The sequence below is a fragment of the Sciurus vulgaris genome (assembly GCF_902686455.1).
Source record: "Sciurus vulgaris genome assembly, chromosome: 5".
NCBI classification, from domain to species: domain Eukaryota; kingdom Metazoa; phylum Chordata; class Mammalia; order Rodentia; family Sciuridae; genus Sciurus; species Sciurus vulgaris.
Window position 1 is genome coordinate 115732593 of NC_136465.1, and position 17428 is coordinate 115750020.

General features: G+C 50.3%; 1 protein-coding gene and 1 long non-coding RNA gene across 6 annotated transcripts; one reads left to right on the forward strand and one right to left on the reverse strand.

Moving 5' to 3' along the window:
- Window positions 1–682: 682 nt before the first annotated feature.
- On the reverse strand, window positions 683–17330 carry MAP3K12 (mitogen-activated protein kinase kinase kinase 12). Of its 3 annotated transcripts, XM_079140849.1 has the most exons (15): window positions 13591–17030; window positions 13220–13327; window positions 6926–7407; window positions 6313–6496; window positions 5936–6127; window positions 5512–5670; window positions 5235–5393; window positions 4054–4162; window positions 3688–3797; window positions 3447–3563; window positions 3197–3334; window positions 2416–3037; window positions 2161–2231; window positions 1800–2067; window positions 683–1396 (listed from the first exon to the last, which is right to left on the reverse strand). In XM_079140849.1, the coding sequence occupies exons 3-15, from the start codon at window positions 7368–7370 to the stop codon at window positions 1298–1300; spliced, it is 2673 nt and encodes an 890-aa protein (XP_078996975.1). In that variant the 5' UTR covers window positions 7371–7407; window positions 13220–13327; window positions 13591–17030; the 3' UTR covers window positions 683–1297. The 3 variants fall into 3 exon arrangements, with proteins under 3 accessions (XP_078996975.1, XP_078996976.1, XP_078996974.1); XM_079140850.1 differs by lacking the exons at window positions 13220–13327; window positions 13591–17030 and adding an exon at window positions 17132–17330 and having other exon boundaries at window positions 1808–2067; XM_079140848.1 differs by lacking the exons at window positions 13220–13327; window positions 13591–17030 and adding an exon at window positions 17132–17329.
- LOC306661789 lies at window positions 7875–13213 on the forward strand. 3 transcript variants are annotated; one of them, XR_013763949.1, is made up of 3 exons: window positions 7875–10524; window positions 10595–12332; window positions 12687–13213. It is a non-coding gene; the product is annotated as an uncharacterized lncRNA (long non-coding RNA). The 3 variants fall into 3 exon arrangements; XR_013763950.1 differs by having other exon boundaries at window positions 10595–11431; window positions 12123–13213; XR_013763951.1 differs by having other exon boundaries at window positions 10595–10996; window positions 11286–13213.
- Window positions 17331–17428: the final 98 nt, after the last annotated feature.

Sequence of the window (17428 nt, forward strand, 5' to 3'; positions counted from 1 at the left end):
TATTTGCCCTCAGTCCTTCCTTCCTACAAACCTGTACCTATTTGCCCTGTTTGAAACCTGTGCTTAGATTGAGGATTAGACTTTCCTAGAACTTAACTGTAGAATAGGTGTGCAGTTCCATGGTTGGAGGGTGCACACATGCATATACATGGAAGCAGTTCACCTGTATTGGATTGGGATTCACCTTCATGGGAATGTCTGTCCCCTTGTTCAATCTTGCATATTTTAAACTAAAACTTAAGTCTCTCGTTTTTAGTAAGTGTTCATTTATAGACCTTTTTCCTTAATGAGGGTTTTTTTTTTTTTTTTTTTTTTTCTGGTGGGGGAGACTGAACTTTGAACCCAGGGTTTTTTTTTTTTTTTACCACTGAGCTACATCTTCAGTTACTTTTTTGAGACAGGGTCTTGCTAAACGCCCAGGCTGGCCTTGAATTTACAATGTTCCTGCCTCAGCCTCTTGAGTTGCTGGGATTATGGGTGTGTGCCACTATGCCTGGCCAATAAGAGCTACTTCTGTTCTTGTCCTAAAAATCATTTAGAAGATTGTACCATTGTACCTGCTACCATTTGTGCCAATAATTATATAAAGAGTTTGGTATGGTCATTTAGTAAGAAAAGATGGAAAGTAACTTCTTCACCAGGTATGTTATCCCATTCATTCATCAAGAAAACCCTCAACAGCTGGGCCTGCATGGAGTGGTTATATTTCAAGGTTTTTCACAGGGATACAATATGACAGTCCCCACCCCAATCAGGCACCAGGATAAAAGCAGGGACTTAAACAGCACCCCAGTTCTTCAGCCTGAGCCATCATCACATGCTATCAAGTCTCTCAACCTCCCTCTGGGCCCTAAGCCAGGGGTTGGCAGAGAAATGGAGGGACAAAGAAATGAGTTACATTGCCACCTGAGAAACCTCAGAAGGGAGGACCCAGCCCTAGTCTCCCTCCTCCCAAGTGCAAAACGTGTAAACAGAGTAAACGGAAAACAGAAAAGTGCAGTCTAAGTGGTTCCTTCTGCCTCCCACTGTTGGGGGTAAAGGTCCTAGAGACAAGCGTTGCTTGCTGAACATAAGGAATGGGGTGAAGCAAGAAGGGGCCAGTTTCCCCTTAAACACAGCTCTAGGGCAGTACTTGTCATTCATCTCCACAGCTGCCAGTATCCCTTGGCCTTTATTGGGGGTCAGTACCCCTCAAGCCTGACTTAAGCTTGGGACAGCCCCATCTTCCTCTGATTATGTGGCGCATATATATTATTTATATAAATATTTCTCTATATACAGGGAATTAGAGTGGCTTTCATGGAGGGAGTGAGGATGGGGGCCGCAAGGCATCAACGCTGTTGGAGTTGTCCAATTCAGTGCTGTCACAGTCTGAGTCCTCAGAATTGCGAGGGCCCTGTGAGGAAGAGTAGAAATGCAGTGAGGTGGAGCATCTCTTGGCATTATAAATAAAAATGACCCCACTAAGGGCACAGTAGCTTACTGATTTTAGTGCTTGAAGGTTTTAGTTGCTTAGGTCATTCTGTAAGGCATCAGACTCCTAATTTCAGGATCCTTCCCTGGCTGCAGTTTATAGTGGCCACGAAGGTTATATCAGACACCATACTACATGCTCTGTATCATAGGCCTCACAGTTCTACCATATGGATGTTTGCTCTAGGGAAGAAACTGGCTCAGAAACTGATGGAGGCTAAATACCTATCCTTCTGGCCTGTACATGTCTTGCCAAAATCTGTCAAATGACCAGGCATCTGTTTCTGGTTCTCACCTAATATTTGGTAGTTCTGTTCTTGACTCACCTGCTCACCTCTGAGTAGGTCCTGGTGGGGAATGGGTTGGGAGGAAGTGTCGGGGGCCACCTCTGAGGCAGGTGGGTCCAATGGGATTTCTGAGCCCTGGGAACACATGTCATCAGATCGTTCATCTGGCCGTTCATCAGTGTTGGTACTGCCAACTTCAGGTGTGCCACTGGGGGAAGGCTCACTAGCTGTGCCCTCCTCCCCATCTGATGGATTCTCTGAGCTGAAGGTAGATAGTGACTGGCGCATATTCATGCCCTGTGGCCACCTAAAATGTTAAAACGTGGGGTGTTAACAGCTTGTTCTGCCTTTTGCAGCTCAAAGCATAAGGCCAGTGCCATATATGCCATATATTACTCACCTCTGGCTTGATGTCAGCTCTACTTCACTGTCCACTTCTCCTTCCTCCTCTTCTGAAGAGATGCCACGTTTCTGCAGGAGAGATGAAGAGACTATGGTCAAAAATGAGGAAAAGTCTGAGAATCTAGGATAAGGGGATTTAGTCGCAAAAGGTTAGGTAGTGATTTAAGATTAAGAGCTCAGTATGGGGAATGAGACTTAGAATCAGGGGAGAACAAGGAAAGGGAAAGAGCATAGCAATCTCCCCATACTTTACCTGACTCCGAGTGACAGCAGCCCTGTACAGCAGTGCAGCTGGGGTCAAGTGCTGGGACCCAGCCCGGCTTCCTCCCCGGCCCGCTGTCCCTTCCCTTCCAGTTCCCAGCAGCCCTACACCTTCGCCAGGCCCTACTGGTGGAGGTGGCTCCCCTTTGGCTCCGCCAGGTGACTCAGGGCTGGTGGAGCCAGGGGCTGAGCCCTCACTTGGGGGAGTATCACCGCGGGCTGGAGGTGGTGAGCCAGGATCCCCAGCTCCAGTGGCCCCCCGACCCCGAGCTCCCAGTGCTGCTGACAGCAGGTCTGGGGATGATGAAGACATCTTGCGGAGCAGAAGGTCATGGTGGAGCCCACGGAGGGCAGGAGGACAAGCCTCCCAAGCTGAGGGTCCTGCTCCTAGGCCCCCTGGGCTTCCTGGTCCTCCAGGTTCGTGGGGTGGCACAGCTGCACGAAGCCCAGGAAGGTCTCCACAGCTGCCCTTGGCACTGGACTTGCGGTGACGAGTCTTGCCACGGCGACTACGTCCTGGTGAGGGGGGGCCCTTAGGACACCCAGGAAGCCCTACACCACTTAGTGCTGCATCTAGTTTAGGTAACAAGGACTCTGTCTTGAGGATATCAGGCCTGGAAGGGAGAATACAAGGTTATGATTGGTGTATTTACATAAAGTACTCCCTAAGCTATAGTTGTCTAGACAACACTTTTACCCCTTGAAACTTAGGTAGTTTTTCAGCATCACTCCTGCCATATTCAAAACCTCAGTGCTAATGAACTCATGCCTACCTTTTGCTGTGGGGTGACAGTTTCTGTGGCACATTCCTCTTCTTGATGAGTTTCTCCATTGTGTTCCCATGCAGTAGGCCCCGGGAAGGGTGTGGCTTTAGCAGGCCTGGGCATCTCCGCTCTAAAGCTTGCTCTCGCCTAACGATCCAGATACTTTCTCAGTTGGGCATTTGAGTAATGATCAGTAGGGTCTCCAAGTAAGACAGCAGTGGAGATTAGGCAGTTGGTACATAAAGGTGGGCAGGGTTACCTGAGTAGCTCCCGCTCCTTGAGTTCCAGCTGCAACATGAGGGCATTCAGTTCCATGTAGAGGTTGTTGGCTCTCTCCAGCTTCCGTTCATAGTGCTCCCTGATGTCCAGGGCATGTCTGAAATGGGCAGATAGATTCCCCAAGGTGAACTAAGTTCAGTATGGTATCAAGGTAGATCTCAGTCTCTGGGAGCTGGTGGTGTCCAGTCCCTGCTTCTTGTAAAATTCCCTCAGTCACATACCTGAGCTCCTCCCTCCTCCGCATTACCAGCTCCTCTTCTAGACGGTGCAGGCAGGTGCCTTCTGACTTGATCTTCTCAAAGTGCAACTTCACCTCTTCCCGCCACTCTGCCTGGGGTTGGAGAGACCATGAACGTTGAGAGCCATCCCTTCACCCAGTTGACCTATGATCTCTCAAGGTTGCCTGTGCCGGTATTTCACAGCAAAAGAGGGGCACAAGACTGACCAAGATGGGGGTCCCAGTCCTCTAAGAGGACTAATATATTCTGTTCAGTCAGCCCTTTGCCTAGCCTCCCCATCCCACCTAAAGAGCATCATTATTTCTGCAAAGTGGCAGTTAGATACTCATTTCCCTACCCACAGCACACCTGGGACTTAAAGTAAGTCTCCTGGGGTGTGGAGAGTACATCAGCTGAAGCAATGTCCAGATGAAGCAGGATCTGTCGGAATGATGGACGATTTCGTGGTTTGCTGTTCCTGAAGGGAATGAAGTTGGAAAAGAAAGGATTTAAGGGAGGACCAGATAGGAAATAGAACATCCTTTCCCAAAGTGTGTCCTGGAGAAGCCAATCCTAGACTGCACTGTGATATAAGAACTCACAGAAATGTCACACATCCATTAGCAGTAAGGAAACCTGTTTAACCCCATATTTTCCAATATGTCTACTAAAGTAAAAGTTTTTCTGAGAAACTCCAATGAAAGAGACTATTTGGTAAATGTTAGATGGTAGATTAGGAATCTTCAGGTTAGCTGGGCATGGTAGTGCGCACCTGTAATCCTTAGATTTGGGAGGCTGAGACCAGGAGGATCACAAGTTAGAGACCAGCCTGGGAAACTTAGTAAGACCTTGTCTCAGAATATAAAAGCTGGGTACTGTGGCGCATGCTTGTAATCCCAGTGGCTTTGAGGCTGAGGCAACAGGATTTAAGTTCACATCCAGCCTCAGCAACTTAGTGAGGCCCTGTCTCAAAAATAAGATTAAAGAGTGTGTGTGAGAGAGAGAGAGAGTGAGTGTGTGTGTGTGTGTGTGTAGGGTTGGGAATGTGGCTCAGTGTTTTAACCAGGGATTGAATCTAGAGGTGTTTAACCACTGAGCTATTCTACCCTAGCACCTATTCTATTTTGGTGCCAGGAAATGAACCCAGGGGTACGCTACCATTGAGCCACATCTCAGGCCCTTTTTACTTTTATTTTGAGAAAGGGAAAGGGTCTTAATCACTTAAGGACACCATGTGCCGAGAAGGTCACTCAGCTCAGAAGGTAGTAGAAGCCAAATTCAGATGCAAATTAGTCTGTCTTTGAATCTAATGTACCCCTGCAGATTATTGGTCAGTTCAACCTCCTTCAATTGTAGGTTGTGATTCCCTTAATCCACATCCCAGATACTTGATTCTTGGAGAGAGACATTGGGACACTTTGACCCCCTTTCCCTGTTAGGGATTCTGGGCCTGGGTTTCTGGATTCTAGGCGCTAGCTATATTCCTCAGCAATGCTCTCTGGCTTCTCAACATTGCAAGGTCAGTTTAGCCCAAACCAGGCCATCCTTACCAGCACTGGCGAAGCAAAATTTTGAAGCCATCTGGGCAGCTGGAGGGCACAGGCAGATGGAGACTGTTGCTTCCTACACCCCAGATGATGGCTGAGGAATCTACATCTTTGTAGGGAATCTCACCAGTCAGGAGTTCCCATAGCACCACACCAAAGGACCTGGGGATAAAAGGAACTCCCTTCAGAGGCCCTGATTGCCAAAGAATGTCCAAGCCCTCGTGGTACTGCCCCAATTTGTTGGCCGCCCGCTCTCCTCAGTCCTTATTCTGGCCCTCACCAGATGTCGACCTTCTCAGACACAGGCTCATTGCGGATCACCTCAGGGGCCATCCAGGCTACTGTCCCTGCAAAGGACATCTTGGTGCTCTTGTCACTCAGCTCCTTGGAAGTGCCAAAATCTGAGATCTTCACCACGTCGTCATACGTGATTAGCATGCTGGTAAAAAGTGTAGTCAGCTGGGATCCATGCCCGTCCACGCATCCCAACTATGTAGTAACTTTGCCTTTCTGTTGAACATCATGTGGGACACCCAAAGGTGAGAGGTTCACCACAGTCCTCCCAAGATAGAACTGTCACTTGAAAAGGTTTCTGAGATGGCCACACGCACTTAGGGCAGAATCTAGAAAGTGGGGGAGAGCCATATGCCTTGGATGGACCCCTGCATGCACAGCAATTTTTGCTTGCTTGCAGGCATACTCACTTGGGGGACTTGAGGTCTCTGTGGATGATCTTGTGCAGGTGCAGGTAGTTCATGCCTCCAGCAATGCCCATGGACCAGTCAACCAGCAAGGAGGGCGTAACAGGGCGGCCAGCCCGCAGCACCTCGTATAGCTGGCCCTGGGCGCAGAATTCCATGAGGATGCAGTAGCAGGGCGCCTGGGTACACACACCCCTAGGGGCCAAACACCATGGTATGAAGGCCTCAGGCAGCCTGACATTCACCTCACTTGCACTTGGAACCTTCATTCCCACCCATGCTGTTTGGGGGTCTCCTTTGGGAAGGATGGGTTAGGTCCCACTGCCCAGGAGGGTCCCAGACCTCAGCATAATATTCCCAGCCCCTTCCCTGGACCTCACTTGAAAGTAATGATGTTGGGGTGCTTCAGCTTTCGCAGGTGCTTGATGTCGGTCTCCTTGAGGTCTCGAACCTTCTTCACAGCCACCTCCTCCCCATGGAAGCGCCCCAGGAAGACAGCACCCTGGGCCCCGGAGCCTACCCACTGCAGGTCCAGGATTTCCTCAAAGGGGACCTCCCAAAGGTCTGCGGGCAGGAGGCACAGTGCCACAAGGCTCAGAAGCTGCACTCAAGGCTTTGTGACGTTCAAGGCCAGGGAAAGGGGACATCATTTAATTGGCTAAAATGAGTCAAGGCACAAGGATAGCTAAATCAGACTGAAAAGATATTAGGTTTAGGGAACAGGGAAGGAAATGATTGGGTGGCTTTGAAAGCAGCTGGAGGCTGGGATGTAGCTCAGTGATAGAGCACTTGCCCAGTATATGTGAGGCCCTGGGTTCAAAGCCCAGCACCACGTACACACACACACACACACAGTTAGGCTGACTGATGGGTGAGGGACTAGGGCTGGGCAGTGGGGAGGGAAGGAATGAGTAATGACTGAGGTGGGGCTCTGTCCAACAGACCTCAGGCTCAGGGAGACTCGGAGAGGGCTCAGACAGGGCCCTGGCCTACCTTCCTGCTGCTGCTTGTGTTCTGTGGAGTAGGCTTTGCCAATCATGGTCCAGACTGGGCGTAGGCAGCCAAAGAGGCCTTCAAGGAAGCCACTGCCACTCTGGCACTGTAGTCGCACCTCGTCAGCTCGAACTCTAGATGCCCGACTCTCTGGTGATCCAGTGGCTCCTCCTGAACCCCCTGTTTCCTGCTCATGTAGCTGCAGGACACTATTGGCAAAAGGCTCAGGGGGCGGCTCTCCACCTGGGGAGGGGCTGGGCCCACCTGCACCCTGCCCACCAAGAGGCACTACATCACGAAGTACACACTGGGTAGGCGTCAGGTCCTTCTCAGGGGTGCAGTCTGAAGTGTCTGGGTCCAGCTTGCGCATGGAAGCCTCACTTAGGGTAGACACGAAGCCTCCAAAGGAAGGGGAGGGTGTGCGGGTCTCATGGAGGCAGGCCATAGCCTCTGGGCCCTGATGTGGTGCTGAGCAGCGGGCCCTGTGAGAATGAAGGAGGAAGGGGCTGTCAGAGCCACAGGCACAGCTCCAGATGCTCTCTCTAAAGCTTGGGCTAAGAAGCTGGGCTTGCAAATGCTTACTGAAGGCAACACTTGAGCTTGGCCCTGAGGTACCCATCAGAGGACACCCAACACACTTGGGTTTCCTCTTAGGCATTAGTAATGCAAGCAATACTGTAATATTTGGGTAACACATTTGAGTATCATTCTCAGGTAGATACAAGTAATAGTCCCACCCACGCCCGCACCCGGAAAATTTATTTTTGTGGTGTTGGGGACCAAACCCAGGGCCTTGTACATGCTAGGCAAGCACACAACCTCCAAGCCACATCCCCAGTCCCTTAAAATGTGTCTCAAACTTGCTGGGTGGGGTGGTGCCTACCAATCCCAGCAGCAGAAGGGATGTGGTTAAGTGCCTCCTAGGTTCAATCCCTGGTACTTAAAAAAAAAAAAATCTCCAACTCAGGTATAAGACTAGGTTGTCGGCTCTGTGCTGGAATACCTAGCATGCATGAGGCTCTGGGTTCAAAACCAGCACCACTAGAAATGAAAACAAAAATCCTCAAGTATCACAGTAACAGTCTGGTTTCCCTTCTCCCTGTACAACTCCTGGAATTCACTTCTGCAGCACCTATTTCCTTCACCTGAGGCTCACTGGTGCCAACAGATATCATACGAGGGTCTCTCAGGCACCTTTACCTTAGTTCTCACTCTCAGGCATGTAATGGTAACACAACTAGACTCCCTTTACACATGACACTGACTTGGGCAACCTCAGAAAATGTTCCTACAATTAAGTACTTACACACAATACTAGTAAGTCCCCTTCAGAGACATTCAACTCAGATGAAAGCCTTAGCCTAAGACATAATCAGGGCTCACAACTGAGCTTAGGCGTTCACAGGTACACATCCAAGCTCTCCAGGGTAAGGGAAAACTATAACCACACAGCTCCATTATCACCCAGCACAGCTGGCAACAAAGAACCACCCAGGGGTGATGCACAAACTGTCCTAACAAGCTGTGGCTTATTGCTGAGTCATCTTAAGCCATCTCATCACCAGCTGCTCTCCAGGGCTCAGAGGAGGCCCTGTCTCGTCTTCCTTGTTGCCCCATCCCCAGCTCTCTAAACCAAGATCCAACTTTCCAGGCCATGGAGATTGATTCCAATCCATAGCTGACTGTTATTTAAAAACCAGTCATTGCCAGGTGCAGTGGCACATGTGTGTAATCCCAGCAATTTGGGAGACTAAGGCAGGAGGGCTGTGAGTTCAAGGCCAGGCTTGGCAACTTAGAGAGACCCTGTCTTAAGATTAAAAAATAATAATAACAACTGGGAATGTAGCTCAGGTTGACCTCAGGGAAGCTATAGTTGAGCCTCTGTTTCCCCAATTATACAGAAGGATGAATTGGCTATCACCCAGGCAGAGCAAACTCTCTAGCCTTTACCAGAATTGTCCTACAACTTGATACCAGAATCATCCTGGTCTCCTATCTCCACACCTAGTAACCAAAGCCTGAGACTACTGAGAACAAGAATTCTCTGTTCCTCAAGTAGGTTCTTCCATGAGGGTCTTCCTTCCTGTGAGGATCTCCTAGAATTGATTGCCTTATATTCTGAATCACAGTTGAGGGGAGTGGCGGGAATCTGCACATGCAAAAGGGCTCAGGGGAGGAAGATGCAGATGTACAAGGTAGCTGGTGGTGGGGGTGGTGGCTGCAGGGACAATAATAATCTTAGCTCTTCCTGCACAATTTTCAGGCCTCTCTTTTTAAAAAAAAATTTATATTTAGGGGGGACTGGGAATTTTACCCAGAGGCACTTTACCAGTAGGCTACAGCCCCAGCAACGCTGCCCCCCCCCCCCCACTTTTGTAGACAAGGTCTCACTAAGTTGCTGAGGTCTTGAACTTGTGATCCTCCTGCCTCAGCCCCCTGTCACTGGGATTTCAGGCCTGCACCACCATGCCCACCCAGATCAGGTGATTCTTTTTCACTAGTACCTTTGAAAAGCTGGTCCAGTGTTATTCTATTCTCTAGTCCCACTGTTGCTGCCTTAGTTCAAACTTAATGAAGTTTGAACTATCATCACCTGGCCCAACTCAAATCAGTTCCCCAACTCCCTGACCATTCTCCAGCAGGATCTGAGACACTTCTAGGATATATGCTCCATGCTGTACCCAGGCACCTTTCTCCCACCTCACTCTTACTGATGATGCTGGTAACCAAGCCATGTAGAACTAACCTGACAGCAGGCTACATCAGAGTTTGGATTCAGGGCACCCAATGACAATGGCTAACTTTTATGAAAGGTTTACTATGTACCTTAGCTGTCATAGAAAAGTGGTGCTTTACCTTCCCAAAACTAAGGTGGGCACGATTAGTCCCCACTCTACAGACTGACAGACATTCCTTGACCTGTCAGAGAAGCCATAGCCAGTTAGAAACTCAAGCTGTGCCTGAGGCGTACTCTGCCTATAAGGCGTTTGTCATCACCTCTTTTGACTTCCAAGTCTCACTTCATCCTGGAAGTCTTCATAAGCCCAGACCCTCTAAGTTAATGCCTGTTTTGGGCTGGCACAGCCCGTTCTGCTATCTCCATCATGGCTCCCATGTGCAAGCGCCTAGTTCGAGAGCCTGGAATGTTTTAAAGCTACGACTTCGCACGGTATTCCTGGGCCTCGGCCAGCACCTGGGACAGAGTAAAGTGGAACAACTGCTCCACCCACTCCGAGACCCTTAAGGATAGCACACACTAAAGCCATCAGTACATCAGCTCCCTTAATCTTCAGATCAGCTCAGCAAAGGAGGTACCATTGGTCCTCTTATGTTCTTGAGAAAACTGAGGCCCAGAATGCGGAAATCATCATCAAACACAGCTTCTGAATCGCCGATGCGTCTACGAGGTATCTATCTGCAGTTCGAGAGGGAAGGTGTCGATTGTAATGCAAATTAGTCAAACCCGGGCCAAGACGTGCCAATACACTGGAGAATTTCGGGCCGTAGAGGACCCGAGTGCTTTCACCTCCCACGCGTCGGTCCCAAGCCTGGGCTTCGCTTCTGGACCACCCAGAACCAGGGCTGGGGATCTCGCGGAGGTGCAGGACCCGGCCGCTCGACTGCCAGGCCATGGGTGGATGGACTCCCGAAGCCCAAGCAGAAGCGGAGAGGAAGGGGTTACCGCCACGAAGCCCCCTCCGCGTCCCGACCTCTTTCCGGGTCGTCACGTGGCGCGTGGCTGGTGGCGGGGTCCGGGTGGGGAGAGGGGGTGAGGGGGACAGCGGGCTGAGCCAAGCACAGGGCGCTGCGGCGTAACCATGACGACCGGGCTCGGGGCAGCTCGTGAAGTCACCAGGACAAGATTAGCCCAGGGTCACGTGAACGCGACACGGGGCGGAACCCGCGTCTGAGCCCCGCCCCTGACCTGGGCAAGCGCGTGTGGCTGGTTGCCCGGATGGCTGCAGGCACTGCAGGTGCGGACCTGGACCTCGCGGTCTGCCACCTGTGTCCCCCTCTTCCGACCTCGTCGGTTTTAAGATCGTCGGCTGGGCATCGGGTGGAGGGAAGGAGGTTGGTTGACGGGAAGGGACTTCTACGGTTGACACCAGGGGTGCAGTGGCACAGAGAAGGAAAGCAGCAAATGGAAAGAGGAAGGCAGGACACGGAAAGGGTGGGAGGGAGTAACCGAGAGACATGAAGACCAACAACGTGAAGCTCAAGGTGGACAAACTGTAGGACGGGCTGAAAAGCTGTCTCCCCCGACCCCCGCTCCACTGGGGGTCAATCCAGGCGGCAGGCATGCTAGGCAAATGCTGTTCTACTGAGCTACACTCCCAGCTCTTTTTAAATTTTGGGACAGGGTCTCACTAAGTTGCCTTGGCTGGCCTCGAACTTGGGATCCTCCTGCTTCAGTCGACCGAGTGGCTGGAATTACGGGCGTGAGTGCCCACCGCAAAGCTGGTTTTTAAAAGGAGAAGAGGACCCTGACGAAATGGAGATGAAATGGTACCGAAACCCAGAGAGTCGGGTCCCTTCCCAATTAGTATTCTAATTAGAAGCTGGGCTTTGAGTAGCACAAGACCCGGTGTTTTGAAGGAATTTTTCACCCTTCCTCTGGTTCTTTGGTAACTAGGTTTAAGCCTAAAGAGGGTGACATGCTCGGGGACTCTTATAGCCGGGCCTCCCTCCAATTCACCAGGCTTCCCCAGAGGCCCCTGTGGTATCCATGGCCAGCAGCTGGGGAGGAGAGAAGCCATTTCACCTGCTTTCTTTTAGGGCACTGTAAGAGTAGGAGATCTAGCCAGGTTCAGTTCACCCCAACACCATTCTCAGGATAATGACAACTCTTCCAGATGACATGAAGTAGGGGTAAAGCTGAGGCCCTAAGGAGCCATCATAAACTGGAGATTTCTCCCAATAAACTGCCCCTCCCTTCCTGTTTCCCATATTCCTGATCTGCCAGCTATGTCCCAGTACTCCTGAGCTGGGCCTTGGCACCCAGGCTTTGGAGGATATTATGGCTTGGAGCCGCTGGCCCAGATATTTGGTCATCATAGAGGAAGGGACCTATCTTCCTGGCCATTAATTATGCAGAACATGGGGAGAAGGGTAGAGATGTGATGGGAGGGGTGGTATCTCTGTCAGTCATTCTGTCAACCATATTTACCAAGTGTTGACTGTGATGCATCTCCTGCAGACTGAGGAGGGGACAGAGTGGTCTCTGAGCCAAACATCTGCTAGAGAAGGCAGCTCTGTGGACACTCCCAGAGTCTTCAGGCCTTCATTCAGGATCGGTGGGAAGTCTCTGCTTTGCTGCTGGTCTCCAGAGTGCCCATAAGGAGGCCACAGTGTGGAGTGGATCACCAGGTCCTCCTGGGTTCTCTGAGATGAAGGAGCACTATGGCAGGTGAACCTTTCAAATTCTCTCTAGCCCTTTTTTCTAACAGCAGAATCAACACAGCTGCTTGTCTGGGAGTCTTGGGGGCTCACTTCAGAGGTCTGGCCATCTGTCTAAATCTTGGGCTGTCACCTGGGCTCTCTCCACTGTCCCAGACCTCATTTTCCACTGAGGAAAAGTAGGAAGATTCTACTTCCGTCAAGTGGGGTTGAGAAGGAGGGGTCTTCAAGAGGAAAAGAAACCCATGGCTTTGGAATCTTGGGTCTTCTCCGCAGGCTTTGAGACCTTGACAGCATAAGGGACTGATGGATTCGTCATGCCTCCTATCCACCTGGCTGCAACGTTTTATTTTCCTTTTGACAGGATCCATGTTCCTGGCCCTAGAGTTCCCAGATGGAAAAAAGTCCAGCTTTTCTCAATACCCTCATGAAATGGAAATGCCTTCTTGAGATGCTGGTAAAAATGAGCTCACTGCCAGTGGTGGCACACGCCTGTGATCCCAGCAGCTTGGGAGGCTGAGACAGGAGGATTGCAAGTTCAAAGCCAGCCTCAGCAAAAGCTGAGTTGCTTAGCTAACTCAGTGAGACCCTGTCTCTAAAATAAAATACAAAATAGGGCTGGGGATGTGGTTCCATGGTTGAATGCCCCTGAGTTCAATCCCTGGTCCCTCCCACCAAAATGAGCTCACCCCTAAATCCATGTCCTCAGCCTTCTACAAGTCAAGCCCTGAGACCCTTGCTGCTACACTTCTCCTGGTAAAGTGACAGTGAGGGTGCTGAGGGAGGACAGTACTGTTTAGGACAAAAGAACCAACTTTGGATTTGGAGAACTCAGACTAGAACTCCAGTTCTGCTACCCTAGCTTAAAGAATGTGGTCTCTGAACTCCCAAGCCCACCTTGAGGGATGCTGAGAGTGCAGTGAGCTGGTGCTGCCTCCTGGCCTTGTCTTCCTGGTTGACTGGATACCAGTTCTTTCTCTTTGAATCCTTGAGAAGCCATTTCTTCTGTATGACCAGAAAAAGGGAGACTTGGTCTCTGACCTTTTGCTTCCCAGGACCAATCACAATTTCAGGATCCAGTGGAACCACGTCACAATGGCAGCTGCTGTGCTAGAGCCCCCAGTTATGCCACTAGGTCCTGTTTCCTTCCTGCGCACTGTCGGGGAGGCCTGCTGTTCTGCACCCATCCTTACTCCCTAGCCAGTTCTCTGCACCACTAAGACCGTCCCTTCTTTTGATGGTGTGCCAGGATCACCCCTCAGCCTTACCCATGGAGGTGTGAGGGGTAGGGGAGGGCAGGAGCAGGGTGGGCTGGGCCATAGGGGTTCCTCCTTCAGGATTTCCAGTAGACCTACAAGAAGCTGAGTATATTTTATTTTTTGGTATGGGCGATTTAACCCAGGGACACTTTACCACTGAGCTACATCCCTAGTCCTCTTGTTCTGTTTTTTATTTTGAGCCTGTCTCCCTAAGTTGCTGAGGCTGGCTTTGAACTTGAGCTCCTCCTGCCTCAGCTTCCCAAGAAGGCGGATTACAGGGATGTGCATCCAGTAGAAGCTCAGAACATTTTGTTCTGAGCTAGAAAGTCATTAAAAAAAATCTTGGCTGTGGGGTGAAACTCAGTGGTATGGTGCTTTTCTAGTATTTGTGAGGTCCTGGGTTTGACCCCCAGCAATATAATACCCCAAACAGAAAACAAACTGATTGATATCAAAGTGTAACACAAAGTAGGTAGAATTATGGATGTTTCAACTTTCTTTTGGATTATCTGTGTTTTGTTTTCTATTTTTACTTTTTTTGGGGGAGGGGGGAGGACCAGGGATTGAACTTGGGCACTCAACCACTGAGCCACATCCCCAGCCCTATTTTGTATTTTATTTAAAAACAGGGCCTTACTGAGTTGCTTAGCTCCTCGCTTTTGCTGAGGATGGCCTGCCTCAGCTTCTCCAAGCTGCTGGGACTACAGGCACGCGCCACAGTGCCTGATTATCTGTGTTTTCTAGCATTTTGGGAATAACTTTTGAATTGCTTTTAAAATAAGACATAACATTTATTCTGAATTGCAAAAGAAAAAATAAAATTGTTGTAGTGCCCATCCACTCCTTTCCCCTTGCTTAGGACCACTGTGCTATGGAGGGAAGGTGGATGGTATGGCAGACTTCAGAATGAGAAGCCTGTTGAGGTTTTACCTCTGCTCTTGACCAGCTGGATGACCGGTAGTATGAGACATTATCATTGTTATTATTTTGGTACTGGGGATTGAACACAGGTGTGCTTAACCACTGAGCCATAGCCCCATCCCTTTTTATATTTTATTAAAGACAGGGTCTTGCTATGTTGCTCAGGATCTTGCTAAGTTGCTGAGGCTGGCTTTGAACTTGGATCCTCCTGCCTAATCCTCCTGAGTGCTGGGATTACAGGAGTATGAGACTTCTTATGAGATCTGTTTTTTCATAGATGGGGACAGTGGTACCTATGTTACTCACTGATGGTGGGTGTGAACACAGGCTCTGGGTCAGATAGATCTGGGTTCAAATTCTAGGCTTTGCCACACACCAGCTTTTTGGCTTTGAATAAAAAAGTTTGTTTCTTCATCCCTAATGTAGAGATGATAATAACACTATCTTAATTTTTTTGTGAGCATTATTGAGGTAATCAAGTTCTTGAACCAGTACCCAGCATAGAGGAAGCTATCTGTAAACAGCAGTTATATGGACAGTATTTAAAACAAAGTAGTAGTTTTTAAAAAATCAATGTGCTTCTCTTCTTTTCCTTCTAAAAACAAGGGGCAGTAGAGAAGGTACAGGTGGAAAGGATGGTACAGAAACAAGAGGGGAAAAAAAGAAGTGTAAAAAAAAAAAGGAACCAGCCCATCACAGTGGTGCACACTTGTAATCTCAGAGGCTCAGGAGACTGAGGCAGGAGTATTGTGGGTTCAAAGTCAGCCTCAGCAACTCAGTGAGACCCTATCTCTAAATAAAATATAAAAAAGACTGGGATGTTGCTCAGTGGTTAAGCATCCCTGGGTTCAATCCCCAGTACCAAAAAGAAAGAAAGAAAGAAAAAAAAAAAAAGGAACCAAAGGACAAAGGTTCTCTCCTTGAAGGTCCTTACTATCTTCTGGAATAGTCTCACTGCTTCCTCAACACACACATACATACAGGATCCCAGTCCTACTGGGAGCAAATGATCCAGAAAGATCAGTCAGTGGCCAATACCTCCTGAAGGCCCAGAGTCCTTTGCTGCAATTCAACACTGTTCTCCTCCTGCCCCAAAGACTCACAAAAGGGCTGGTTCACTAATCCTAACCCCTTCTTCCTCTCCAGACACAAGACAGGGGAAAGGCAGGGCTATGGGTACTAGAACTTGGTGTTTTCTTCCTGGCAGTGCCAGCTCCACCACCTCACTACCACCAGAAGTTCTGGGAAACAGCAATGGGTTTTTAGAAGGGTTCTGCCATCCTCAATTGTAAGAAAGTTTAAGAAATCCCAAGCTACTTCTAGAAACTTCTTGTCTCCTCTCCCGATAACTAGTTTGAAAAAGGGATGGTAACTTAGCTGGGTGTTTTCATGTTTGCTGGGGACTGAGGTGTTCTAGCATCACCCCAGTCCACAATGTAAGTGAACAGATGAGTGGGAGGCTGGAGAGGGCAGCCACGTCTTCACCCTTGAGTGTGAGATAAGAGGGAGCAGGGTCTTTAAGCTCAGAGAAACTTCAGTGTCCTGACAGGAAGGCTCAGGGGGGCACTTGAGCCCATTCCTTCTTGACTCCCTTCTGGCTTTAGCTAGGTATGACCCTCTGGCTGAAAATCAGAGCTCCCAGGGTGACAGAGGCTGCCCTGAGTATAGGAAGGGACAGATTATTTAGAGGGAGGCAGTAACTGTGGCTTAAGAGGACTTTGGGTGGGGTGAGGAGACCTGGTGTGCATTCCCTCTTTCGTTGAAGGCCAAAGAGGTAGCAGAGAAGGAAGCTAAAAGGTGCAACTCTTCCCTTAATTCAAAGGGACAGCTATTTCCTTCCATTGCCTGTGGGGTCTTGATCCCTTCCCTCTTAATCATTCAAGGCCATGGTTGTCAGCAAGTTTTAACTCAGTAGAGAGAATTCTTGGTCATTCTTAAGCCAAGGAGTTTGGGGAGTGTATGAGAGAAAAGGAGGTTCTCCACGGTCTGACCTGGGGAAATGGGTTAAGGGAGCCAGAGAAAGGGGAAGAGAAAGAAGGGAGAAAGCCACATATGAGTGGGGGAGGGGAGGATGCAACAGCTGGATGGAGAGGAATGCTACAGCTGGAGGGGACTAGGGGCATCGCAGATGGAAGGGAAAGGGGTCTATTGCCAGGCCATCAGGAACAGGTGCTGCCTGTAATGTTCAGGTGGAGCCTGCTAGTTATACGTGTGGGGGAGGGGAAATACGGTGGGTACATCAGCCTTGCCCTTCCTTCTCTTCCTTGGAGGGAGCCAAAACTCCCCCTCCCCTTCCTTCTCTCATCTTGAGGGTGAGAGAGAGAAAAGGATGTTCTCTTGCCTGAGTCCTTTAAGTCTGTCCCTCCACCTCCATACACCCTTCACAGTCCTGGAAGCCCTTCCTCTCCAAGCTGGGCCGCGGCATCCCTCAGCTCCGTTCTCCTCCTTCCCATCCCCACTGGCGTCGGGTCCAGGTTCCCAGTTCCTCCATCCCCACAGCCTCACCATCCCCGCGTCACCTCCTCCCCCATCACGCCACATCTGAATCCCTACCCTCCCTCCACGCCTGGGTCCCAGGACCCGGACCCATCCTTGCACCCCACCCCCCACAACTCGGCCAGGCTCTCACCTCGGGGGCTCCGCGGCCGCAGCACAAAAGGCGGCGCTGCTGCAGCTCCGCTCCGGATGCTGCTCCCGCCTCCTCCTCCTTCTCCACCTCCTTCCCTCCTCCCCCCGCTGCCCTCGACCGGACCGGGGACGCTGTCACAGGCGATGCTCGTGCGGTGTCCAGGTGCACCGGTGTCAGCCTCAGCTTTCTGCCCCCACCCCCCAACCCTTAGCCCGGTCCCCACTCGGCTTGAACTCCCGCTCCTTCAAGGCCCCCGCCCCTGGCCCCCCGGGACGGACACGCCCTGAGCGGGGGATG

Coding starts and splice junctions, on each gene's coding strand:
- MAP3K12 (XM_079140848.1), bottom strand. CDS start 7,370: ATGGCCTGCCTCCATGAGACCCGCACACCCTCCCCTTCCTTTGGAGGC. Junction 5,671..5,935: donor AGAGACCTCAAGTCCCCCAA/GTGAGTATGCCT, acceptor ACTTTTTACCAG/CATGCTAATCACGTATGACG. Junction 3,564..3,687: donor CGGAGGAGGGAGGAGCTCAG/GTATGTGACTGA, acceptor TGCCCATTTCAG/ACATGCCCTGGACATCAGGG.